The sequence below is a fragment of the Ascaphus truei genome, chromosome 4, assembly GCF_040206685.1.
Source record: "Ascaphus truei isolate aAscTru1 chromosome 4, aAscTru1.hap1, whole genome shotgun sequence".
Classification (NCBI taxonomy): Eukaryota; Metazoa; Chordata; class Amphibia; order Anura; family Ascaphidae; genus Ascaphus; species Ascaphus truei.
The window spans coordinates 207,534,195-207,562,046 of NC_134486.1; the positions used below are offsets into that span (position 1 = coordinate 207,534,195).

Below are 27,852 nucleotides of genomic sequence, written 5' to 3' on the forward strand. Positions count from 1 at the left end.
ACCCCCTCCTTCCCTTCCTTGGTAGGGAAAGGAGCGCGCTCCAGCAAATCTGTGTGAATGCGCACGCGCGCTCTCTCCTAATCCCCCTAACCGCCCTTCCCCCTCAGCCTGCTCCAGCAGGGGGACGCGCTCCAGCAGTGTAGCGCGACCTGGAACTTCCGGGTCTGCTGCTAGAGCGCGCTTCCCCACGCTTCACCCTGCCACAGTTTTAGTTGCCGCCGACACCAACCACCCACCACCTCCCTCCTCTGTTGCCGCCGCCGCCGACTCTGTTGCCGCAGACGCCACCGCCGCCGCTAACATCAGGTAGGCATGGGGGGGATAGTTCATTCATGCGGAGGGCTTGGGGGGGGGGCTGCTGACATGGGGGAGTAGGGGGATGCTGACATGGGATGCTGACTTGGGGGGGGGCTGCTGACTTGGGGGGGGCTGCTGACATGGGATGCTGACTTGGGGGGGATGCTGATTTGGGGGGGGGGCTGCTGACATGGGATGCTGACTTGGGGGGGAATGCTGACTTGGGGGGGTTGCTGACTTGGGGGGGGGGGGCTGCTGACGGGATGCTGACTTGGGGGGGCTGCTGACATGGGATTCTGACTTGGGGGGGCTGCTAACATGGGATGCAGACTTGGGGGGGGCTGCTGACATGGGATGCTGACTTGGGTGGGATGCTGACGGGATGCTGACTTGAGGGGGGGATGCTGACTTGAGGGGGGGATGCTGACTTGAGGGGGGATGCTGACTTGACGGGGGGATGCTGACTTGGGGGGGGCTGCTGACATGGGGGGGTGCTGACTTGGGGGGGGGGCTGCTGACATGGGATGCTGACATGGGAGGGGGGATGCTGACTTGGGAGGGGGGATGCAGACATGGGATGCTGACTTGGGGAGGGGCTGCTGACGGGCTGCTGACATGGGATGATTATGAAATTAGTTAATTTGAATTAAAGTATTTTAAATGTAATTTTGTTTCAAGTAAACATCGTAAATAAATGTGTTATTTAGAATAATAAATGCTGTTTTACCCATGCGGCCCGGCTCTGTTTTCCTTGTGAGGTGCAGGGGGGGAGAGGAATGTGAGGTGCAGGGGGGGAGAGGGATGTGAGGTGCAGGGGGGAGAGAGGGATGTGAGGTGCAGGGGGGGAGAGTGATGTGTGTGGTGTGCAGGGGGTAGAGGGATGTGTGTGGTGTGCAGGGGGTGATGGATGTGAGGTGCAGGGGGGGGAGAGGGATGGGAGGTACAGGGGGGGAGAGGGATGGGAGGTGCAGGGGGGGAGAGGGATGGGAGGTACAGGGGGGGGAGAGGGATGTGTGTGGTGTGCAGGGGGGAGAGGGATGTGTGTGGTGTGCAGGGGGAGAGGGATGTGTGTGGTGTGCAGGGGGTGAGGGATGTGAGGTGCAGGGGGGGAGAGGGATGTGAAGTGCAGGGGGGGAGAGGAATGTGAGGTGCAGGGGGGGAGAGGGATGTGAGGTGCAGGGGGGGAGAGGGATGTGTGTGGTGTGCAGGGGGGAGAGGGATGTGTGTGGTGTGCAGGGGGTGAGGGATGTGAGGTGCAGGGGGGGGAGAGGGATGTGAAGTGCAGGGGGGGAGAGGAATGTGAGGTGCAGGGGGGGAGAGGGATGTGAAGTGCAGGGGGGGAGAGGAATGTGAGGTGCAGGGGGGGAGAGGGATGTGAGGTGCAGGGGGGGTAGAGGGATGTGTGTGGTGTGCAGGGGGTAGAGGGATGTGTGTGGTGTGCAGGGGGTGATGGATGTGAGGTGCAGGGGGGGGAGAGGGATGGGAGGTACAGGGGGGAGAGGGATGGGAGGTGCAGGGGGGGAAGAGGGATGGGAGGTACAGGGGGGGAGAGGGATGGGAGGTGCAGGGGGGGAGAGGGATGGGAGGTACAGGGGGGGGAGAGGGATGTGTGTGGTGTGCAGGGGGGAGAGGGATGTGTGTGGTGTGCAGGGGGTGAGGGATGTGAGGTGCAGGGGGGGAGAGGGATGTGAAGTGCAGGGGGGGGAGAGGGATGTGTGTGGTGTGCAGGGGGGAGAGGGATGTGTGTGGTGTGCAGGGGGTGAGGGATGTGAGGTGCAGGGGGGGAGAGGGATGTGAAGTGCAGGGGGGGAGAGGAATGTGAGGTGCAGGGGGGGAGAGGGATGTGAGGTGCAGGGGGGGGAGAGGGATGTGTGTGGTGTGCAGGGGGGAGAGGGATGTGTGTGGTGTGCAGGGGGTGAGGGATGTGAGGTGCAGGGGGGGAGAGGGATGTGAAGTGCAGGGGGGGAGAGGAATGTGAGGTGCAGGGGGGGAGAGGGATGTGAGGTGCAGGGGGGAGAGAGGGATGTGAGGTGCAGGGGGGGTGGGATGTGTGTGGTGTGCAGAGGGGAGAGGGATGTGTGTGGTGTGCAGGGGGAGAGGGATGTGTGGGGTGTGCAGGGGGGAGAGGGATGTGTGTGGTGTGCAGGGGGTGAGGGATGTGAGGTGCAGGGGGGGAGAGGGATGTGAAGTGCAGGGGGGGAGAGGAATGTGAGGTGCAGGGGGGGTGAGGGATGTGAGGTGCAGGGGGGGAGAGGGATGTGAAGTGCAGGGGGGGAGAGGAATGTGAGGTGCAGGGGGGGAGAGGGATGTGAGGTGCAGGGGGGAGAGAGGGATGTGAGGTGCAGGGGGGGTGGGATGTGTGTGGTGTGCAGGGGTGTATTGTGTGTTTGATGTGGAGGGGGAGTCTTATGTGTGTGGTTGAGGGGGAGAGATGGAGGTATGAGAGATAGATGGGGAGTATCGCAAAGGTTGATAGTGAGGGATTCTGGGGGAGATATGAGGATGATGATGATGATGATGATGATGATGATGATGATGATGATGATGATGATGATGATGATGATGATGATGATGATGATGATGATGATGATGATGATGATGATGATGATGATGATGATGATTGATGATGATGATGATGATGATGATGATGATGATTATTTTACCCGTGCGGCCCAATTTTTTTTTTCCTTGGAGCAGTTTGGCCTTTTTCACTTTACGAGTTGTGCAGGCCTGGTGTAAAGCATATGTGGTGCCTATATTTAAAAAGGGAGCTAAATCACAACCGGGGAATTACAGACCTGTAAGCCTGACTTCAATAGTGGGGAAACTATTTAAATGTTTAATACGGGATAATATTCAGGAATACCTAATGGAAAACAAAATTGTTAGTAATACACGGCATGGATTTATGAAGGATAGATCATGCCAAACTAACCTTATTTGTTTCTTTAAGGAGGTAAGTAGGAATTTAGACCATGGTAATGCAGTTGATGTGGTCTACTTAGATTTTGCAAAGGCTTTTGATACGGTTCCACACAAGAGGTTGGTGAACAAAATAAAGCAAATTGGACTCAGTAAAAATATATGCACCTGGATTGAAAACTGATTGAAGGACAGACAACAGAGGGTTGTCATAAATGGAACTTTTTCAGGTTGGGCTAGGGTCGTGAGTGGAGTACCTCAGGGATCAGTACTGGGACCACTGCTTTTTAACTTGTTTATTAATGACCTTGAGGTTGGCATCGAGAGCAAAGTCTCCGTCTTTGCTGATGAGACTAAATTGTGTAAGGTAGTAGAATCAAAGCAGGATGTAATTTCTCTCCAGAAGGACTTGAAGACAGGAAACTTGGGCAGGTAAATGGCTGATGAGATTTAATACAGATAAATGTAAGGTTATTCATTTGGGAAGCAAGAATAAACAGGCAACTTACAAATTAAATGGGGATAAATTGAGGGAATCCTTGATGGAGAAGGATTTAGGAGTGCTTGTAGACAGCAGACATAGCAATAGTGCCCAAAGTCATGCAGTAGCTGCAAAGGCAAACAAGATCTTATCTTGCATTAAACGGCAATGGATGGAAGGGAAGTAAACATAATTATGCCCCTTTACAAAGCATTAGTAAGACCACACCTTGAATATGGAGTACAATTTTGGACGCCACTCATTAGGAAAGACATTATGGAACTAGAGTGAGTGCAGAGAAGAGCCACCAAATTAATAAAGGGGGTGGACAATCTAACTTATGAGGAGAGGCTAGCTAAATTAGGTTTATTTACATTAGAAAAGAGGTGTCTAAGAGGGGATATGATAACTATATACAAATATATTTGGGGACAGTACAGGGAGCCTTCAAAAGAACTATTCATCCCAATGGCAGTACAAAGGACTTGGGGCATCACTTTAGATTGGAGGAAAACAGATTTCACCAGCAACAAAGAAAATGGTTCTTTACAGTAAGGGCAGTTAAAATGTGGAATTCTTTACCCATGGAGACTGTGATGGCAGATACAATGTATTTGTTAAAAAAAAAGGTTGAACATCTTTTTAGAAGGGAAAGGTATACAGGGATATACCAAATAAGTATACATGGGAAGGATGTTGATCCAGGGATTAATCCGATTGCCAATTCTTTGAGTCAGGAAGGAATTTACTTTTCCCCTTATGAGATATCATTGAATGATATAACACTGGGATTTTTTGTTTGCCTTCCTCTGGATCAATAAGTATAGATATATGATAAAATATCTGTTGTCTAAATTTAGCATAGGTTGAACTTGATGGACACATGTCTTTTTTCAACCTCATCTACTATGTAACTATGTAACCACAGTCCTAACAGAAGATCCTAACTGGAGAGTGTTCACTTACCTGACCTTCCCACCTCAGAGCACTGGCTGATACCAGCGGTTTTCCAGCTGCAACACATGCATCATTGACCAAATATCTAGTAGGAACATTGTCAGAGCAGTCCGCAATTACGTCATATGTGAAAAAAAATTGCTAAGGAAAATGTTTGTTTTGAACTTTGTAAGAAAAACCATCTACTGTGACTCATATTTAATTAGTTTAAAAAACGTGCTTCAAAGTAGGCTTTTTGGTTGTTTCAAGGCTTGGAAAATATGGCACTCGTTGATTAGACAGGGACAAACTCAAGTACTGACCCCTCAACAAATCCCCAACTAAAGCATCATGTATTCGTATATCCGATTATATTATAAAATATAGATCACTAGGTGGTACGGAGGCTTTCAGAAAGTGGATAGAGCAGCGTAGTTAAGGGGTGGGAACTCGCATATAAGATAGAAAAATGGCCCAAAATAACTCAATACATTTGAATTTATAGAGATTGGAAATACTCAGCACTATTCAACAATGTACCACGTTTATTTCAGCGGGCAAATGAGAAATAAATGTCACCATGAGAAAGATGATGTCTACCATATATAAGATGAATATGATTGTCGATATGGGAGAACGTGACATAATGTACATGGAATCAAGCAGTCAATACTGGATGTGAATTTTGACCGGATTAGCACTAATGAACATAATACATTAATGCCTTGAAGCTTCATTTTGCGATATACATAAAAAGGATATTGTTGAATAAGCTGTAGGGCATTCTCAGTATTTAAAATCATGTGATAAGGAACATATTCCACAGTAGAATTCAACCTGAAAGTCAAACACACATTTCATCAGGTTTTTTTCTAATGTTTTAGAATTCTTAATGCAATCATAGAACCAAAGACATTTAGGGTCTTATTTTGTAAACTGCGCTAGCGCCGACCCATTTACTTCAATGGGGCTTTCCTTGTGATAGCACCAATTCAGTGCTTTTGCAGCTTACAGAATAAAATCTTATAGCCTGGATACATCAAGCTCAGGCTAATGCAAAAATGTGGTGTTAATGCCAAAAAATGCATTATTTTTATAGTGCAATACATCAACGTTGCCCCGCTAAAAATAGAACTTTTTTATTATTATTATAATTTTTTTTTTTTTTTAAATCGGGCTTATTAAAACTATCGGATACGTGAATTTTTTTTGTTAGAATACCGCATTTGTGGGTATTATTATGCCATACATCATGTCCCGATATTTATCGGAACGTGATTAAAATCAGCAGTACCACACTCTGTTCTTTAATCACCTACTCCAAGATTTTATCACCTGTTCCATGCAGGTGTTAGCCCTGTCGTGCATATGTATATAATGGCCAATATATTGACCAATTCATACAAAGACAAGGTAAGCTAAACCAGCATGAAATAGATGATAAAATCTTACTCTAAGCAAGTAACAGTACATGTTAACCCCTTAGTAGCCCAAGTGGTCAACCAGTCACTAGCTGACAACAAAGCACTAAAGAGGTTAATATCAACATTAAAACTATACTATCTACACTCCTTGATTAACTGCTAAGGTAAATCAAGGTGTTAACCTACCACCCACCCCACAGGAGGCCTAACCAGCCACCCCAGGGCAACTATCCCTATCCCCGACATCTTACACCCGACAAACTTTCACTCCCTCTAGACTAATAGCTAATAGGGCTCTTGGCCATTCCAAATACAAAAAAAAGCTGTATTAACACCACCCCCTCCCCCCATAACAAATAATGAAAAAAAATCCACATTGATCGCCAGTGTAGCTATCTAGGACTCCACTAAGATAGCTTAGGTAGACATGGTGACAATCAATGGCTTTATGGTTTAAAGGTTTGTGAAGTGAAACTTTTTTGCTGGCACCTACAAAAATTTAGCTTGGACAAATCTGCTTCATGGTGACGTTAGTGTGTAACGGAAGTGATGTCTTCCTCCCTGTGCATGCGCAGAAGCCGGTAGCACCTTCCTCTCCGCGCATGCGCTGAAGCCACTAACAAGTTTCTTCCTTGCGCATGTGCAGAAGCGGCCGTTACCGTACGCATGCGCAGTGGCGTCTGGCCCCTCCAGCGCATGCGCAGGGGCGGCCAGCTCCGCCAGCGCATGCTATCATTTAATGTCTTAGTATTTTATTCCAAAGGAAGGCCAAATAGTACAAACTAGGACAATGCAGAATTCGAAATACTGGAGAAATGTCAGCCCTTAAAGCTTCATTTCAATGTACAGACGCTATGAATGAACAGCAATGACTTACTTCTTTAGTGTTTCCACAGCAGATACAGATTTTTGCATTCCTTGTTTGTTTTCACCATGCAAGACCTGTCTGTGAAGATTGCTCATTTCAACCACGTCATAATCAAGCAATCCCAAACGCCCTATGTAGATTAAAAGTCAAAGTAAAAATGTTTCTCCCGGTAGCATTATACAGTTGTGTAAGATTGTGAGATGTATATAATAAGAAGACAAAGATAATACCAGCAGCACTTACTACTCCAAAGTCGTTTTGCTCCTGAATACATTAAAAACTAAATAAGAATAATGTAAGATGATATATTCTATGTTAATCATGGAGTTTCATTTATTTTGGGTGCAATTGCTTTTTTTCCTCTTACAACCAGCATACGTAACACATTTCTTATAAGAAACCCCTGCGTAGTAGTTGAAACAAAATATTCCAGAGGGTATTTCTCCACACTATAAATCCCATCAATCCATCACTTTCTTGATCATCATTTTAAACTGAAACTCAACATGCCCAGAAAATGTGCCTCATACATGTGCCGTTCTTGTAAAATACAACTTGTATGAGAATAAATGCTTTTATCAAAGTGCTGTACAATGAAAAGAGATGATACAGTCTTCTTCTGAACACAACAAACATACAGATGCAGCGGCCGTTATTCGAACACTTTGCGCGGTGTATACCTCGGAATACCCATGTCATGGCGCAAGATTTCTTCCAACTGTACCGCCTTTAGACGCGAGTGCACAAAATTGTATTTTAGTGTTCTGGCTTTTAAACACCTGAAATTGACACAGTAGCACAGTACTGTACACATTACAATTCATTCATTTCATTGCAATTAATTGAACACAATCCATGAAATTCAAACAAAGCAACCGCGATAAACACGTGTGCCTGGGGCGATTGGCCGAGAAAATGCCGCGTGGAGTACAGCACACGAAAACGGCTCCGTGATTTGTTCGAATAACGGCCGCTGCATCTGTATAATCTAAGCTTGTCTTAAAGCTGCCGTTCAGTCTTTTTTTTTTTTTAATTTATTTTTTTACTTCAATAGCTTCATGTGTGCAATCTCTAAAGAACTGCATAGCTGCAGGTCAATCCGTTATCCATGTATTGATCGGCGAAATTTTGGCGACATTTTTAAAGCTGGCATTTGTTTTTAATCTGCTTCTGTCAGTCAGTGGAAGCTCATGAATATTCATGAGTCTCCCAGTGACGTGTGCTCGCTCCCGATCTGCCGCTGTGTGGTGCCCCATTCTGCCCCGATCCCTGTGGCTGTCAGCCTGCGGGAGATGGAGGGGGTTTGCGCCGCCAGTGGGGTGGGGGGTGATGTGCCCCCTTCCCCCCCGATCCTTCTGCCTGCCTCCCTGCCCGCGCACACACGTGCAATGGAATAAGGTTTAATTAATTAATTCTGAGCTACTCCTTTTCTGCTGCTGCTGCTGCTGCTGCTCTGACAATTCTGTGGGGAAGATCATGTGACCAGGCAATGACTGATACATTTGTGCTCATGCACGTGCACGGCTGTGGAGGGGGCAGGACTCACAAAGGGGTGTGCCAGAGCCTGTTACAGAAAAGGAATGGGTTGTGCCTTTCTGAAGGGTTGCTATAGAAACAAAAATGCTCGTTACATTAGAATACATTAAAAATTGTCTTTCAAAGTTGTTTTTTAAAAAAAAGAAAATGCTACAAGTATTTTCTCACAGTACAGAACTGATTTATTAAAAAAACCACACATGCAGGATATTGACTGAACTGCAGCTTTAAGGTTTCAAATTCAGAATTTAGATTTCGGGGAAGTCTGGAGTTTAGAGCCAATGACAAATGTGATAGATTTCAGAATTATGCACAGTTTGACTCATGTGCAAATTCTTCATTTGGGTTAAAAAAAAAATACTATTACAATAAAAAAAAATAAGAATGTCTTCAGAGTACAAATGTACTTATGTTTGTAGGGATAATTTATTGTAACTTTAACTAGAACCTCTAAAATACATACATTATTAACCGATGTTTGCATGCCCTTAATCTGTTTTATGCCAAGTTGCTACCACATCAATATGAGGTATGAAATAGAAAAGATGCTAGAAGAGGTTCAAAGGCAGATAGTACAGTTATACCTTAAATAAACAAGCACACAAAGGGCTTCACAATTTAAAAGACAACGAGCCCTTCATTGCAACGTTGATGCTTTAATGACTATAGTTGAAAACTATTTAAATTATTTACATTTTAATATAAAGAACTACTAAATAACAATCTCCTGTTTTAGAAAATATTGCATGCTAAATCCCTATATACCTTCTTTTTGTGTTTCAATGTTTAAAGAAGACCAACTCAGAGTGTGAATCCATGAATAGAACACCTTGAATTGAACTTCTTTTTTTATACAGCAGCCCAGAAATGCACAGATGCAATGGTCATAATCTGTCCATTGAAGGCAATATAGTAACATAGCAGTTGAGGTTGAAAAGACACATGCACAATCTTTTCTTACTTGGGAGGACCATAATATTTTTATATTGAGTTAGTAAGGCAAACAAAATAACACACTTAGTTACAAATATTTAACACTACAACAAATATTAACAAATATTTCACTACAAAAGAATAATAATTTTAAAAAAAGGTACTCTGCTGGCAATAACTAGGAGATTGCTCCCCACTTTTTAAAGTAAGGAAGGTTCTCTCATTATGCTGTATGGATGGACTCACTGCAGTCATTCTCCCTCCACCAGAGGTAAAAGAGAAGTTTCAACAGGTTAGTGTTGGGTCCTGCAAAATTTGGTTATGCCTTGACGTTGGCTTGCAGGCTTATAACGCTTTGGCCAAATGGTTTAACTAAATGACCCTTATTTATGAGAATATTATTATTGAAGTATTTAACTATATACTAATTACTATATATTTTGTCAAATTGGATGTAGTATTGGGGTTTTCTGTCTTAGGCCGCGCTTATAGTGACGGCGATGTCGCCCGAAAACAAATGCATTGCCGCCGCCGCCGCCGCATGCGCTTATAGTAAGCACGACGGCGACAATGTGGCGGAGCTACGTCGCCGTGGTTGCCGGCAAAACTAGATTTTTCAAGGGCTGTCGTCTCATGTGACGGCCCTTGAACCAATCAAATGCCCGGAAACCCACGATGCCGCTGCCCACCGAAATATTACTTTCGCCTGTGACGACGGCGACGGGTGACGTTGTGTCGCCGTCGCCGGCACTATGAGCGCGACCTTATGTTGTATACATTTGCCCATGCTCAGTAGCACTCCTTTTGAGATCTATATATCTCTCTCTAAACATGATGTGGTGGGTTTTGGGGTTAGAGTTTGCTGGCGTTGTGCGTTTGTTAATTTCCCTCATTCAGTACTTATGTTTTTGTCTGTTAAACACATCTCTGGATATCTTCTAAGAAAATAAAAGTATACAATCGACTCTTACATGTATATACTGTAAGTCTAGATACAGTGTACTCCAATTGTAGTCAATTTCATATATTCATCACCATTTCTGTGAAGAACCTTCCATTTGTTTCTAGCTGAATCTATTTTCCTGTACACTGTACAGACATTGTATACCGTAGATATGGAAAAAATGTTTTAGCTCTGCCTTAGCTGGTCTCAAGCTCAAGTGTAAAAGGAGGAGAGTAAGAATCTGATAGGCTACTGGATATATGTAAATAATAATCATATCAGTGTTCTCTCCTTCGTCTGAACATAGATTTCGTTGCAGGTCAAAGAAGGCAGAGAAGCAGCAAAGGGAGGTGGATGGACAAATATAATAAATGTGGAACCCCTGCATGACGTCTTCGACACCTCCCCTCTGAAGCAAACATTTTGGTATAAATTGAGCATCTTACCTATGCCAGAGGCAGCCAAGTATTGTGCAACAGGACATCCCAAGCCTCCGCATCCTATCACCAAGACTGATGACGTCGACAGGTTTAGCTGACCTACAAGAACAAAGTTAAATATTTTAACTTCTTAAACCAACATGAAAATGTAAACTTACTTTTTAAGTGAAGAAAATGAAAATGTAAAAGATAATCGCCTTGTGTGTATGACAATTAATCTCCAATACAATTAAATCCATCATACAATAACAGTTATTCTGTTTACTATTTGAGGTCAAAAAGCATACATTCCTAAAGCATTACCTTGTTGCATTAAACAGCTTGTACAACTTAAAAAAATCCAAAAAAAAACCACAGATGTGCAGTTGTATAAAGGGTGAGCTGAGACTGGGGAGCTGTTTGATTTCCTGTGGCTGCTCCTTTTTGTCTGATGTCACTGTGTGTTCAACAAGAGTTGGCACAGCTAGATCCCCCATATACAACCCACCCCTTGTCTTTATTGGTTCTATGATAAAAGACAGAGTGGGATAAGGGTAAAGAAGACACTTGGTTGCCAAACACTCCCCCATTCAGTATCCTTGCAGGAATGCAATGTGTAAATAAGAGAAGAGATTATCCAAAGGATAGAAGCGGAGCACAGCTGTTGAAAAATTGGGGCTAAACACCAAGGTGGAGGTTAAAAATAAACTTTAATTATGGCATACATGAGGGAACGCCAGATAAGACCACTCTATCCTTTGGATTACCTCTTCTCTGTTACATCATGGCGTGATGCACACACCGGATCAACTGCCTCATATGCGAGTACTCCTATATATTCTTTTCATTATTGAGTTGGGAGAATTGGACCCACTAAGTGCTACTCTAGGGGAACCCTTTCCATGGTACATATCTATGAGACTATTTTGCATTAACAGATGATTGTGCATTTACCATATGGAAGATCATGACATTAACCCCTACTATGAGTGTTCTATGTACTGGGTCTAGGAGTCACATTTGGCTTAATTAGAGCTGATCCAACATTCATACAATCTTATGACCCAAGACTGGATTTCAACTATATGTTTCCTTTTTATACTGAGCACCGACATTGGAACTTGTTTCTATACACTCAATGTGTAAATAATTTCCAGAAAACAAAAATAGTCAAATTTTCGCTTTGCAGGGGGTTAGATTAGTTCAAGTAAGCCAATACAAAGTGTTACATGCTTTACAAAAGGTTATTTTCTGGTCGGCTACGTGGGATTGCACCTTTAACCCTTTGAGTGCTGTGGGCACTCCGGTCACGTAACCATTTCTCTGAAGCGGTTTTGTGATCTTTCCGCCCTGATGGGGAGGAGGAGGAGTCACCCACCTTCCATTCATCAGTGTAGATCGCGCCTTGTGCTCCTAGTGATCTCCCATTGCAAAACAAACTGCCATTTTTAACGCAGTTACTACACTGGAAAAGAAAAACTACAAGTGCGATCAGTACAAAAAATAATGGGGAAATCACAGAAAGTGATACCAACAGTGGTCCATGGAAGGATATTCCCCAGAAAAAGGGAGTCATCAGAAAGGGAGTCATGGCCAAAGACAAGCATATGGGGAAGAAGGGGGGGATTGGGTACAAGTCATATTCGAACACCTTTCATATTAGCTCAGTGGTGCTCAACTTCAGTACTCAAGGGCTACCAACACACTAGTGGGCATATGTATCAAGCCAAAAGTGGTGCAATTATTGGGCAAAAAAAATAAATAACATATGGATCCAAATATAAGTCCCATTGAAATCAGTAGGATTATTTCTTTGATGTATCTGGAGCAGTTGGTTTGCCCCCAGAATTGCACCACGTTTGCTTTGATAAATAATCCCCTAGGTTTTCAAGCCAATTCATACTTAAGCAATTTGTCTTACTGATAATTACAGGTAAGTGAATTGGCTAGGTATGTTTTAGAGAAAGCTTGCAATCCTGGCCTGTTGGCAATCTGTGTGGTCTAAGCTTGAGCACCCCTAGTATCAGCGTAATGTCCTGTGAAATAAGCTGACTGCATTTTATACCCTATTCACAAAGGGCAAAACACAATGGGGGTTATTCTGCAAACTGCGACAGCCATTGTGATTGTCGACAGCCATTTAAACGAAAGACAAATAAACGCTAACAACGATCACAGTTTACTGTAACCCCCTACAGATGGAACAGCGTTTTGGGGGCTGTGATCAACCCTGATCCAGCCGTAAATATGAGAGGACAATACAAAACCTCATGTTTCGCAAGCCATATTTCCCAACAAACATATGCATCTCATGTATCCATTCATAGGGGCTTTTATACAGATGTACATTGTCAGTGGTATCCTCTAATCCATTACTATACACATTGTTCTAATTGTTTCATTCATTTGTTTCCCCTGTGCAACCTGGGTGTTGTAATGTGTGATTGGTTGGCTGTGTTATAATTTCTGGCTGATGAACGTGGTTTGGTTTATGTATTTTAAAGCAGCAATCCACTCTGACATTTTGTGTGTGTAATAGATTAGAGCAGAGGTTCCCAATTCCAGCCCTCGAGGACCACTAACAGTGCAGGTTTAAGGCTATCCTCTCTTCACCGGTGGCTAAATCATTCTGACTGAACCATCTGTGCTCAAGCCGGGGTTTACTTAAAACTTGCACTGTTAGAGGTCCTTGAGGACTGGAGTTGGGAACTTGTGGATCAGAGGGTTTGAATGGAGATCAACCATGATCGTTTCGGCTCTTGGGTCCCCCCCTGGTCTGACAAATCACGTTTTCCTTATCCTTACAATATAAATCACCCAAAAAATAGCACTAGGTCAGGGGTAGGCAACCTGTGGCTCCCGCTGGTCGGGCCTCTTTTTGCCGCCGGACTCGTCATCTCCCCAGCTGCTTGCCTGCTTCTCTCCTGTACTGTCCCATGCTGGTGCACGCCAGATGTGCGTGTTGCAACTTCCAGCACGAGCCGATGTCACAGAGCCCGGTGTGGGGCAGTACAGGAGAGAGGCAGGCAAGCAGCTGGGGAGACGTCGGGTCCGGCAGCAACAAGTGGCCTGACCAGCTCCGGCCAGCCCCCCTCCCGCCAGCAGCCACGATAGTGAGCGAGAGAGGCCCAATGTAAGTGTAAATGTATGTATGACAAAAAACCCTCCACAGCAAAGCATATAGCAAATGGAAATATTACTGTGTGATCATTTGCATGTCTTAGACAGGTTTGCAACCCAGCCTTTCACCATTATCACCCAGCATACAGTGCTTCCACTGCAGCAAGGGGTTCTGGGAAATGACATGCAAATTAGCACAGTGCCACCTTTTGCTTCAAATTCATTTTGACATGGACCCCAATAAGCTTATGCTTGCTGCTTTGCACAGCACAGCCTGGGTTAAGATAAATAGCCAGTAAACTATCCATAAACAGCTGTTCCGACCTTTTGGGTATTTTTTTTGTGTATTTTGGGGGGAGGGGTTTGGGGGGTAATGTGTGTGTGTGTGTATTTGGGAGTGGTGTAAGTGTTTTTTAGGGGGGGTACTGTGTGAGGATTGGACTTCGGTCCTGCCCCATGACGCGTCCCGTGACAAGTCAGATGACGCACCTCACACTTAGGTTGCGCACAGGAGTCGTGCTGCCAGGCTGGGGGACACCGCGCGGATCGGGCTTAGGCCCCACCCTCGTCACATGTCCCGTGGACGTTCCCCTGGCACTGATAGGATTACACACCAGAGCCTGACACTAACACAGGCACGCAAGGGGTTAATACCATCAGCCATACAGTATGTATGTGTGAATTTGTAAATGACAAACTGTTTTGCACAGAAAAACAATGAAAAAAAACTAAATAAAGGGACTTATTATTGTGAGATGTACTTTATCGTATGTTAATGCTTATACAGTGTATACCTATTAGTACTGTATGTACAGTATATGTGTTTGTGGGGGTGTAATATTCATGCGCGTGCTGCGGCTCTCGGAATAGTTTGAAGAAAGACATTTGTTATAAAATGACTCTTCTTCCTTGAGAGGTTGCAGACCCCTGCTCTAGGTACGTGAAACAATGTTAAGCATCCACATTGCATATTGAGGGAAGAAGCAAATGAGCAATTGGCAGTTAAGCAAACTGATTACACTGAAATCGGGCTGTAATGAGTAGTGGGAACATTTCTTGAAATTGGCGAACAATGACAATTAATAGGTATACAACACATCACTGGTTATCGCAAAGAAATGTACTTTAGGAAACATTATATATACTCAATGCAATAAGAGGCTTATTCCATCTCACCTCAAGCGGGACGTTTTCAGCCGAAATTCACCATTGATGTCAATGGGCAATTTTGGTCGAAAACGGCCTGACCGGACTCTTCAGCTGATATAGGATAAGCCCTCAAATGGCTAAAGGAAAAAAAAAACTAGGCAGCTGCTTACTTCCAAGTACATACCTCAACCTTCGCCTAGTAACCCCCCAGTCAGGCCATGTTTTAGAGATAACCAGATATTCAGACATTTACGTTTAAAATAAATACAAACGTGCTTGATACTTCGTAGATTATTCTTAAAATGTGGTCTGGCCGAAGTGTCCCTAGAAGAGGGTCTACGCCCCTTCTCTGTGGCAGTAGGCAGCAACACATTGCTTGCCTTTCTGGCAGTGCTGGGGTCAAGATGATATACCCCCTTCTCATAGCCGCAATTATTTTTATTCTGGGACTGTACTTACCTTTAACACCAAACTCTGGCAAAACAAGTTGCCTGCTATATCGTAAAATGTCTGCATTTGTCAGAACGTCCTTAGTAATTTCTGGCAATTTTTCATTTGCATTGTGTAAGGCAGGCAATGAAGAAGTGCAGTTATTAACCTAGAGAGAGAGAGAAAACAAATGTTAACGAACAATGCAGGCCCAGAAAGTGTTTTTTTTAGTTCTATTTGTGTTCTATTTAGCTTCTATTTGTGAAAATTACAACTTTAGCAGCATTATAATGAGACTTTTCTGGGTCATATCTCTAGATAGGGGTCATTCCACACGAATGGGACATACTGTAGGTATCTTGTGGAATAGCACATCTCTAAATATGGCCTTCTATGTTAATATTACACAGATTTACTTGGAAACGTGATACATAGCGAAGGAAAGATTGTTTCTCAACACACAATCTATGTTGTTTTGTTGAAACAATAATGTGATTCAAGTACCAACCAATCTGCACCTTGTCATCAGTTTTACATTTTTTAATGCCCCTGCACAGAAAATATTTGCCCTAATGTGCACTCTGTTAACTGATAACAAGAGGTTCCCAAACTTTTACTTGTATGTTTTCTACCTGACGAAGGGGTTACCCCGAAACGTTGTGCACCGTGTCTGCATTAATAAAAAGGACTTTTAATGTCAATTTTGACTTTGGGAAACACTTTTTGAGTGCTGCAGGGTCTTGCCTATAGCTGATAAGTAAATGTTTGGGAACCTCTATCAGAGAACACAAATTATTACTTATTTGGAGGAAACTACAGTACATACTTACTGTGTACAATGTATTTCTGTCTGTGTATGCTCAATCTTCAAAGTGGTTTAGAAAATGTCATGATACCTGTGCATGGCATCCAAAAAAAGTAGTTGTACAATATTTATGCTTAGAAAGCAGAACGGGATCGAAGCTTACTAGAATAAATATTGTTTTCTTAAAAATGAGTTGTACAAATGTGATGTAATTTTTTTTTTTTTAAAGTAGTGGTTCTAAATGAATGTGGAAAGTGGCTGAAGCGCTCAAATGCAGGTGCAATTAATAAAATAAGCCTTGAAAAAGAACGCTGTGACGTTCGAAACGCGTTGGATGGGTCTTTTGTCACATTTCATCCAAACTATGTGATGCATTTGTCTACTATGATTATGCACACTGTAACCACTAATATTCTCATTATTGCGTACACAATCACTTTTACATCTTGTCTGCTAATGTGGAAACGAGTTAAAGTGCTTTTAATATATCTGTATTCTTTTGTCATGAAACAATTAATATTGTGGAGCGCTATAAAAACCACACGATATTCTGCTTATGAAAGTGGTAACTTGTCTTCAACAATAAATACTTTAGCACGCAAAATCATGTGATGTTTCAAAGACTTATAGGGAAGCCTCAGTTAATGTGCCCATTATTGATACACCCATTATCCCGATCAAGACCAACATATTAGGGCATTTCAAGAGCAGGATTCTACAACACTTTGGTGGCACAATGTAACAGTATTGTGTCTGTAAAAGTTCCTACTGTATGTGCTGCGTACGGCGCACTATACTGTAATTGTGAAGCGCTTTGTGTCCCATTGGGAGAAAAGGTCTATGAAATAGTTATTATGGTTAGTAAAAAAAAAAGCAAAAGCCCTCCATCGTACGCTTTTTTTCCTCTACATAACTTATTTTGTAAAGGATATTAAAAATTACATTTTAATCGACTTTCTGAGGATCCAGAATAGCAGACAGCAGAGTGAGTGTGAGCATGGGAGGCAGCTGGAAAGGAGGAAGAGCAAAGATGACTGACAGCAGGACCAGGAAGACGTTGATGAGCTATAGATGTGTTCCCCTATAACAACCCTACACTATATGGGGGAGGCGCTACTGTACACCAGCCAGTAGGAATATAGCACACTCGCATTTTCCAATTGTTGCAATGTATTTTTACCTGGACATAAACAAGTGCAAAAATATTTATTTCAAATCATACTGCTTTTTGTCTGGCAAAGTAACACTACTTTTTTTTTTCTCCAAACCATGGATATAAAATGTATATATTTTTTTCTCTAAAACATGTCAAAATAGATTTTGTTTTCAGTGATACGCTACTTTTTTGGAAGTCACTCCCACCACGTACTTTGGCAGGTACATGTATAAATCCAACATATAAAATGGGGATGGGAGCGAGGTGGGAAAGGGGAGCTTCCATGTACCTTAGTACTTCCTAAACCCAACACCTCGTTCAGAGAGAAGCCACAGTCAGCATCCTCTTCCAAATCCTGGTTGTCAGCAGCACTGCTGCTGTCCCTGGACAATCGGTCCATCTCAGCCAGTCACAGGCACTGCCGCCGGTGCTACCAGTGATCACTGCAGGACACACACACACACACTGCAGCCCGGTGCTCACAGTGATCACTGCAGGGACACACACACACACTGCAGCCCGGTGCTACCAGTGATCACTGCAGAGACACACACACACACACACACACACACACTGCAGCCGGTGCTACCAGTGATCACTGCAGGGACACACACACACACACACTGCAGCCCGGTGCTACCAGTGATCACTGCAGGGACACACACACACACTGCAGCAGCTCCTCCTGTGACCAGCGTGTCTCACTGCAACACCGGAAACCAACAGGGCCTGGCAGATACTAAAAGTAAAAAATGACATCCTGATGCAAAATAAACCACTGCCGACCAAACACCTTCACAAATCTCAGTGACAAAATAATTTGCATGATTTAAAAAAAAGAAAATAGGACTGCCAACATATTTGAGGTTCCGGTATCGATGTGATATTGTTACAGATGCAGAGAGGACCTACACTGAAGCGTCATACTGTAGGTTTAAAGAGCCATGTGGTTGAGCGCATGTGTCTCTCAGACTTACTTCCGGGGTTGAGTTTGTAGCCAAGTGATGAGCATTTTAGCCGCAGCATGAATGCGTTTGTTAGGTTGCAGCGTTTCGGACGGGTTTTGAATCTTAAGCGCCCTGGTAAGCAATGCTAGAGACAATGTGGGGTGATGTGTGTGTCAGGCTTTTGCTAACCTTGTGCAGATACAGCTTAATAAACTCGATAGAAGACAAACGCAAGCACGTTAATTATTTTAGGTCCAATGAGTTTATGGGGAGGACTGAACGGAGTTAACTACCCAGATTATTATTAATGATTATGTTGTAGGTCTTTGTACACTGTGTTTACCTTTATCATTGTAGCATGTGTACTTAGGTAAAACTCGCGTAATTTTTTTTTTAGCAAAAACAAACCTGCATTATACGGTTTAAATGAAAAAATAATTCTATTGAAAGCAGTAGGAGGTTTTTCTTTTCAAATGTGTTTTGTCCCCATACATACACCCATATTCCTTTCTTTTTCCACTCACTATTTGTCTTTAAGGCGCTCCGTTATTCACTCACTCTCTCTTCTGAACATTTCCACTGATAAACTTCTCTGATATATACTCAAAGGCATCCATTAATTTCATCATTTACTTTTGAATTCAGAAAGTGTTCACTCTTCTCATCTCTATTTTTAAACAGTACTTTTAATAAAAAAATAATTTAAAAGCATGGAAAGAATAACTGCAGCATCCATTCATTATATGCACATACCCTGTTTGTTGTGCACTGTGGTTTATAATGCACTTACATTTTATTAGAGCTGTTTTTCTCCCAGTGTACCACTAAAAGTCATATTCAATAAGATCTGAAGCAGCTGGTCGCACCCCATTTTATTATAAACCCCATTTTATTATAAACCCCTTATTATTATAAACCCCTTATTATATAAATAGGTAATCTCCCTATATTTGCATGTGTCACTGATATGTAAGGGTTAATTCAATTAAAGACCAAAGTGACTATTCAGGCCGGTTGTGACTGAAAATAGAATTAAAGTGCAGAACAAGCAATATCCTACATGTTTTTTTTTTTTTTTAAATCAGTTCTTTACTATGAGAAAATACTTGTACAGTAGCATTTTTTTTTAAACAACTCGACATTTTTAATGTACTATAATGTAACACACTTTTGTTTCTAGCAACTATTTGAAAAAGGTCACTTCATTTGAAACAGGCTCTGGCACACCCCTTTACTAACACATTTAGTTCAAGCCGAATCATCACAGATCGATAACTTTGCTAATTACTTATCATTGTACTGAGGCACATATTAAAGGAATACATTGTTTGTTTATTTTCGTTTTAAAGCTTGGACTGCTGCTTTAAAATCTTAAAAACGTTCCGGACAGCCGCTTCAGCAGATATTGAATCACCCCCTTCTCCAACAATTCACATTGTGGTGCTCAGGCATCCCCTCAATCACACACTCATCCACTGATTCATTTATAAATAATCAGACATTCATTTATTTTTAGACACTTTTTGCATATACAATATTCACTTGCAGACATTGAGAAATAATACTGTGCTCCTATATACAGTACTGTATGTTGACAGCTGTGCATAACACTGTAGATTTTACAAGCAGAATGAGTAGTTCCTTACAATTTAATTGCGGCTTTCCATGGCACGGAGATACCGTAGGGATTTGTCTCCCAGTATAACAAGAAGACAAGGTGCCATGTATCCTTTAATAATTGTATATTAAACTATGACTTCCATCAATATTAAAGCAATATAGAGGGTGGCTAACGAAGGTCCATTATGGAATTAAAGCACCCGATCATTAACGCCTATTTAAGTCGATGGGAGTTAACATCGCATTGGTGTGCTAACCCATAACAGACCTTAACCAATCACCCCCACAGTGAGTAGTGGGGGTAAAACATCAATTTATTAAACTCCATTCAAGTGACTGTAAATGATGTCGCCGTCATCATTAACAGTGCATTAACCCTCTTCTTACCATATTGAATAGGATCTTGGGGGCCATGTTTAGTAAGCAGTGTTATTCCATAAGACCTCTTAGGGCACCTCTTATTAAATATGGGCCTGAGTCTGTTATGTTAAACCTAATCCTGTTAATATTGACATTTTCTGGTATAATTTTCATATTATACTCTATAACAACATCCTTTTATAACATACAGTAATTTGTATTTTTGATTCATAATTTTCCTTTCATTTTTGAAAACATGAAATAAAAATAACGCAGTATGATATTTATTATTTATTTAAGCTCCTGTGGTTTATGATATTGGGAGATATCAATGCAGCGACACTGGGAAAAATCAAGAATGTACCTCGGCTACCTCAATACTCAAACACCTGACCTTCAAAATAAAGTCCACTGGTCCAATTACAGTGGCAGAGTATATGAGAGAAGTTTTAACAAATCCTGTGAAGGTATGCGTTATTCATTTTATAGCAAAAAAAAAAAGATGTTCTTTAAAGTATTTTACATTTTAAGATACAGATCTAGTGGGCTCCCTTGTAAGTGGGATATATTGACCAATATTTGGTGAGTGGCCGTACTACACAAGACATCTTCTGGCACCGGAGGACACCGTTTGGCCTACTCACGGGAATGGGCGAGAAGGTGTCTTCCTGTGCAAGAAGGTGTCTTATGGAGTAGCACTGCTTTGTAAATATGGGGCATTATCTCGCCAATTGAATCCTATAGAAAATATGTTGTGTTATCTGGGGGAACAGTGTGATATCTGTGTAAGAGGGGAAGCTGGGGAATATAAAAAAAAGCCCACTACTGTTGTAAAGACATGTATGTTGTGCATTTAGTAACTAGTACAATAGTGATGTCCTTGTCACTTTTTCTTATTAGGTGGTGATAGGCTAGTTAATCTAAATTTGTCATTATGTCATTTACGGCTGCTTCGCCAGTCATCTGCCATCCCGTCCTTTTTACCCTATTTTCTGTTGGATTACAGGGTTACTACATGCATCACGACATGCTCGGAGAACATGGAGATTTCGTCACTTCCCCTGAAATCAGTCAGATATTTGGAGAGGTATTTGGAATTATTCATTCATAAAAAGTTTTACCAGGAAGTAATACATTGAGAGTTACCTCTCGTTTTCAAGTATGTCCTGGGCATAGAGTTATAATGACAAATACATAGTTACAATAAGTGAAAAGGGTTATACCAGTGGTTCCCAAACTTTTTCGGTTCAAGGCTCCCCAAGGCGATCAGGATTTTTACGCGGCGCCCAAAGTAAAAACAAAGGTGTATATACATACCTAACAGTTGCAGTGCACAGTTGGTGTCTCTCTCAGACACTCTCACACACTCTCACTCTCTCTGACCTCACTCTCTCTCTCTGACCTCACTCTCTCTCTCTGACCTCACTTTCTCTCTCTGACCTCACTTTCTCTCTCTGACCTCACTTTCTCTCTCTGACCTCACTTTCTCTCTCTGACCTCACTCTCTCTCTCTGACCTCACTCTCTCTCTCTCTGACCTCACTCTCTCTCTCTGACCTCACTCTCTCTCTGACCTCACTCTCTCTCTGACCTCACTCTCTGACCTCACTCTCTCTCTCTGACCTCACTCTCTCTCTGACCTCACTCTCTCTCTGACCTCACTCTCTCTCTCTCTGACCTCACTCTCTCTCTCTCTCTCTCTGACCTCACTCTCTCTCTCTCTCTCTCTGACCTCACTCTCTCTCTCTCTCTCTCTCTCTCTCTGACCTCACTCTCTCTCTCTCTCTCTCTCTCTCTCTGACCTCACTCTCTCTCTCTCTCTCTCTCTCTCTGACCTCACTCTCTCTCTCTCTGACCTCACTCTCTCTCTCTCTCTGACCTCACTCTCTCTCTCTCTCTGACCTCACTCTCTCTCTCTCTGACCTCACTCTCTCTCTCTCTGACCTCACTCTCTCTCACTCTGACCTCACTCTCACTCACTCTGACCTCACTCTCTCTCAGACCTCACTCTCTCTCTCTCAGACCTCACTCTCTCTCTCTCAGACCTCACTCTCTCTCTCAGACCTCTCTCTCTCTCTCAGACCTCTCTCTCTCAGACCTCACACTCTCTCTGACCTCTCTCTCTCTCTCTCTCTCTCTCTCTCTCTCTCTCTCTCTCACCTCTCTCTCTCTCTCTGACCTCTCTCTCTCTCTGACCTCTCTCTCTCTCTCACCTCACTCTCTCTCTCACCTCACTCTCTCTCTCACCTCACTCTCTCTCTCTCAGACACACACACTCACTCTGTCAGACACAGACACACACACACACTCACACACTCAGACACTCAGACAGACAGATACTCTCACAGACAGACAGACACTCTCACAGACAGACAGACACTCTCACTCTCTCAGACACACACACTCACTCTGTCAGACACAGACACACACACACTCTCACAGACAGACAGATACTCTCACAGACAGGCACTCACTCTCACAGACAGACAGACAGACACTCTTACTCTCTCAGACAGACACTCTTACTCTCTCAGACAGACACTCTTACTCTCTCAGACAGACACTCTCACTCTCTGACACACACTCTCTCACTCTCTGACACACACTCTCTCACTCTCAGACACACACTCTCTCACTCTCAGACACACACTCTCTCACTCTCAGACACACACTCTCTCACTCTCTCAGACACACTCTCTCATTCTCTCAGACACACTCTCTCATTCTCTCAGACACACTCTCTCACTCTCACTCTCAGACACACTCTCTCAGACACACTCTCTCAGACACACTCTCTCAGACACACTCTCTCAGACACACTCTCTCAGACACACTCTCTCAGACACACTCTCTCAGACACACTCTCTCAGACACACTCTCTCAGACACACTCTCTCAGACACACTCTCTCAGACACACTCTCTCTCACACACTCTCTCACTCTCTCAGACACACTCTCTCAGACACACTCTCTCAGACACACTCTCTCAGACTCACTCTCTCAGACACACTCTCTCACTCTCTCAGACACACTCTCTCTCACTCTCTCAGACACACTCTCTCAGACACACTCTCTCAGACACACTCTCTCAGACACACTCTCTCAGACACACTCTCAGGGAGGGAGGAAAGGCAGCTCCCTGCACACAAATAAACACACACACACACACACACATAAATACACACACAAATAAATACACACACACACAAATAAACACACACACACACACACACACAAATAAATACACACACACACAAATACACACACACACACACACACAAATAAATACACACACACAAATAAATACACACACACAAATAAATACACACACACACACACACACACAAATAAATACACACACACACACACACACACACAAATAAATACACACACACAAACAAACACACACAAATAAATACACACACACAAATAAATACACACACACAAATAAATACACACACACACACAAATAAATACACACACACACACACAAATAAATACACACACACACACACACAAATAAATACACACACACACACAAATAAATACACAAACAAATAAATAAATACACACACACATAAATAAATACACACACACACACAGATGCAGATACACACACACAGATACACACATTGGAGAGCAGTGGAGAGCAGAGGCAGTGAAGGATGTGAGTGACTGGGGGGGGGGAGGAAAGGCATGCGATCTGTGCAGGCAGCTCCCTGCACACAGTCACTGGACAGGCAAATGTACACCTCTCTCTCCCTCCCCTCCCCCCCACCTTCTCCTATCACCCCCCTACCTTCTCCTATCACCCGGGGCAGAAGGGGACGGGACACCGCGCAGCCACAGGAGCCAGGAGCAGGAAGGCAGACACACACACACTCACCGTGTGCTCTGCACAAAGCGGAAGCCCGGCCCCCGGCTTCCTCTGACCTGCAGCCAATCCCCTGCGGCCCGGCCGGCATGAAGCAGTGATGGTGGGGAGGGATAATCGGAGTGATGGTGGGGAGGCTAATCGCGGCGCCCCTCTAGGCAAGCCGCGGCGCACCAGGGCTCCGCGGCACACAGATTGGGAAACACTGGGTTATACAGTACATTATATACAAGACATTGCATGCACAGTTAAAGATAATATATATTATAGGTGTATATAAAAGTTACAGACCAGACTAAAGCTGTCTCACATTTTAATCTGGTCTTTAACTGTTATACGCCTATAATATACATTATCTTTAACTGTGCATGCAATGTCTTGTATATAATGTACTGTATAACCCTTTTCACTTATTGTAACTATGTATTTGTAACCATGTAATTACAAAAGCTGTTCCCTTATCTTTATAACTAAAATGACATAAGGATTTTCATCAATTACTGTATATTCAAATCATATAGGTTATGGTGTAAGTGATTGCTCATCAGTATAGGCAAAAAAAGGGTGGGTAGCCGTGTTGGTCCTTTCTTCCACGTAGTAACAAAGGAGGGAGAAGAGAGTAGGTGGTATGATGTCTTTCATTGGACCAACAAGTAGTTAATATGTTACAAGCTTCTGAACCTCGCAGGGTCCTTCATCCTCATCAGTATAGGTCGTTTTTGCCAAACTTCTTAGAAATGGTACTATTGTAAAACAAAATAAGTTTTAAAATGAATGATTCCCCACTACCAGACCCGCACTCCCCTCTTTTTGATGTAGCCTGGTCCTCCCTTTAGCTCTCCTCACCTCCGCAGCAGGTGGGTAGCCGGTAAAGGCGCCGCCATTTTGTTTGTGCACTCGCATGCACAGAAAATGTTCGCGCATACAAAGGTTCCAGCAGCCCCATGGGCTGCACAACACATGACACAGTACAGCCAATAGGGCTGCTACAATCTCCTGAAGGGAGATTGGAACTTTGGGTGTGCTTGAAGTTTGAGCTGACAGAAGAGTGGCAGTAGAATTCCTAAACCAGATCCTTAGGTGCCCAGAACTGTACATGGAAGTGAAGAAAAGCTGTTGCAAGGATATGTGAGGGGCTTAATAATGGCTTCTTAAATCAGCTTGAGCTGAGGTATATGCAAAAAAATAAAATGTTTTGAAAGACAGGTTATGGGAAAAGTGAGTGGAACTACCACATTCTGGCCTTTTGGCCAGGAGCAGTGCTGGATTAAGGTGCGGGCTGGCCAGGCGGCAGCTGCAGAGGGGCGACGCGTGCTCCGACCCCAGCTCCATCTTTAAATGTCCGAGTTCTGCGCAGCCTCGTCAATGTTGAAAGATATTTAAAGATGGCGATGGGCTCGCAGCGGCGGTAGCAGCAAGGGGCATTGACGAGGGCGCTCGGCCATACGGGACATTGAGGGTGCGGCGGTGTTGGACAGGACAAACCGGGCCTATCCCGCCACCGCTCCAAGTGCCGTTCCGACATGCCATTTTTAAATGTCCCTCGACATTGACAAGGTTGCACAGGACTCGGACATTTAAAGATGGCGCTGGGGTCAGAGTGCACGCACACACTTATCGTTTGCCGCCTCTCAGAGTCCCGACATCACGTGGCAACGCGTTTCCATGACAACGAGACATGTGGCGTCACATTGTCATGGCAGCATGACAAGCGTCAACTGCAGGAGGAGGGGCGCGCTACTTCCTCAGTCCGGCACTGGCCAGTAAATGGTTGACCTGATAATCCTGAAGTAATCTAGCTGTTTTGGATGCTATTATCTGATTAATTTAAATTCTTTGATCACATATAGAAATCAAATCTGAGAGTAAATCTGCAACTTTCTAGGTCAAGTCAGCTATCAGTTCTCTATAATGTTTTCCTTATTCTTTTGTTACATTTTCAAAGTTTGTCCTATGAAAGGTCACTGTCTGTTTCTATGCATCATTGTTTTATTATATTTCTTTATTACAGCTTTTAGGAATATGGTGCATTAGTGAATGGATGTCTGCTGGAAAACCAAAATCTATTCAGTTAGTGGAACTTGGTCCTGGAAGGGGTACGCTTATTGATGATATTTTAAGGGTAAGCAAAAACAATTGTATAAACAGCTTATTTATTTATAAAATGTTTTACCAGGAAGTAATGCATTGAGAGTTACCTCTCGTTTTTAAGTATGTCCTGGGCACAGAGTTATGGTGACATACATGTTTATAAATACCTGGTTACATTAGATCAGGGGTGGGGAACCTTTTTTCTGCCAAGGGCCATTTTGATATTTATAAAATCATTCGAGGGCCATACAAAACTATCAACTTAAAAATTAGCCTGCTATATTTGGTCAAACATTTAATTAACTCACCACTAATGTGATGACTGAAACTGCTTCTCTTTGGGTGACTGACTGACTCTTGGGTGGTGGGTGACTATGACTGACTGCAGGTTGGTGTCTGCACACGTACACACACACACACACACACACACACACACACACACACCGGACAGGGGGGAGGGAAATCAGACTCAGACCCGCTCACTCTCAGACCCGCTCACTCTCAGACCCGCTCTCAGACTCAGACCCGCTCTCAGACTCAGACCCGCTCTCAGACTCAGACCCGCTCTCAGACTCAGACCCGCTCTCAGACTCAGACCCGCTCTCAGACTCAGACCCGCTCTCAGACTCAGACCCGCTCTCAGACTCAGACCCGCTCTCAGACTCAGACCCGCTCTCAGACTCAGACCCGCTCTCAGACTCAGACCCGCTCTCAGGCTCAGACCCGCTCTCAGGCTCAGACCCGCTCTCAGGCTCAGACCCGCTCTCAGGCTCAGACCCGCTCTCAGGCTCAGACCCGCTCTCAGGCTCAGACCCGCTCTCAGGCTCAGACCCGCTCTCAGGCTCAGACCCGCTCTCAGGCTCAGACCCGCTCTCAGGCTCAGACCCGCTCTCAGGCTCAGACCCGCTCTCAGACTCAGACCCGCTCTCAGACTCAGACCCGCTCTCAGACTCAGACCCGCTCTCAGACTCAGACCCGCTCTCAGACTCAGACCCGCTCTCAGACTCAGACCCGCTCTCAGACTCAGACCCGCTCTCAGACTCAGACCCGCTCTCAGACTCAGACCCGCTCTCAGACTCAGACCCGCTCTCAGACTCAGACCCGCTCTCAGACTCAGACCCGCTCTCAGACTCAGACCCGCTCTCAGACTCAGACCCGCTCTCAGACTCAGACCCGCTCTCAGACTCAGACCCGCTCTCAGACTCAGACCCGCTCTCAGACCCGCTCTCAGACCCGCTCTCAGACTCTCAGACCCACTCTCAGACTCACTCTCAGACCCACTCTCAGACTCACTCTCAGACTCACTCTCAGACTCTCAGACCCACTCTCAGACTCTCAGACCCACTCTCAGACTCTCAGACCCACTCTCAGACTCTCAGACCCACTCTCAGACTCTCAGACCCACTCTCAGACTCTCAGACCCACTCTCAGACTCTCAGACCCACTCTCAGACTCTCAGACCCACTCTCAGACCCACTCTCAGACCCACTCTCAGACCCACTCTCAGACCGACTCTCAGACCCACTCACTCTCAGACCCACTC

General features: G+C 44.0%; 2 protein-coding genes across 2 annotated transcripts in view; one reads left to right on the top strand and one right to left on the bottom strand.

Annotated features, from left to right (window-relative positions):
* MOCS3 (molybdenum cofactor synthesis 3) overlaps positions 1–18,290 on the bottom strand; it is a 58,273-nt gene extending 39,983 nt beyond the window's left edge. Inside the window, exons 1-6 of the mRNA XM_075596786.1 lie at positions 17,708–18,290; positions 15,488–15,626; positions 10,787–10,879; positions 6,938–7,058; positions 5,395–5,473; positions 4,667–4,780 (exon numbers count right to left, since the gene is read on the bottom strand). Of these exons, the coding sequence (XP_075452901.1) occupies positions 4,667–4,780; positions 5,395–5,473; positions 6,938–7,058; positions 10,787–10,879; positions 15,488–15,626; positions 17,708–17,818 (657 nt within the window). The 5' untranslated portion in view covers positions 17,819–18,290. The remainder of the gene's footprint in view (positions 1–4,666; positions 4,781–5,394; positions 5,474–6,937; positions 7,059–10,786; positions 10,880–15,487; positions 15,627–17,707) is intronic.
* Positions 18,291–18,371: 81 nt separating this feature from the next.
* NDUFAF7 (NADH:ubiquinone oxidoreductase complex assembly factor 7) overlaps positions 18,372–27,852 on the top strand; it is a 27,629-nt gene continuing 18,148 nt past the window's right edge. Inside the window, exons 1-4 of the mRNA XM_075596787.1 lie at positions 18,372–18,500; positions 20,646–20,812; positions 21,352–21,432; positions 26,230–26,340. Coding sequence (XP_075452902.1) covers positions 18,443–18,500; positions 20,646–20,812; positions 21,352–21,432; positions 26,230–26,340 — 417 coding nt within the window. The 5' untranslated portion in view covers positions 18,372–18,442. The remainder of the gene's footprint in view (positions 18,501–20,645; positions 20,813–21,351; positions 21,433–26,229; positions 26,341–27,852) is intronic.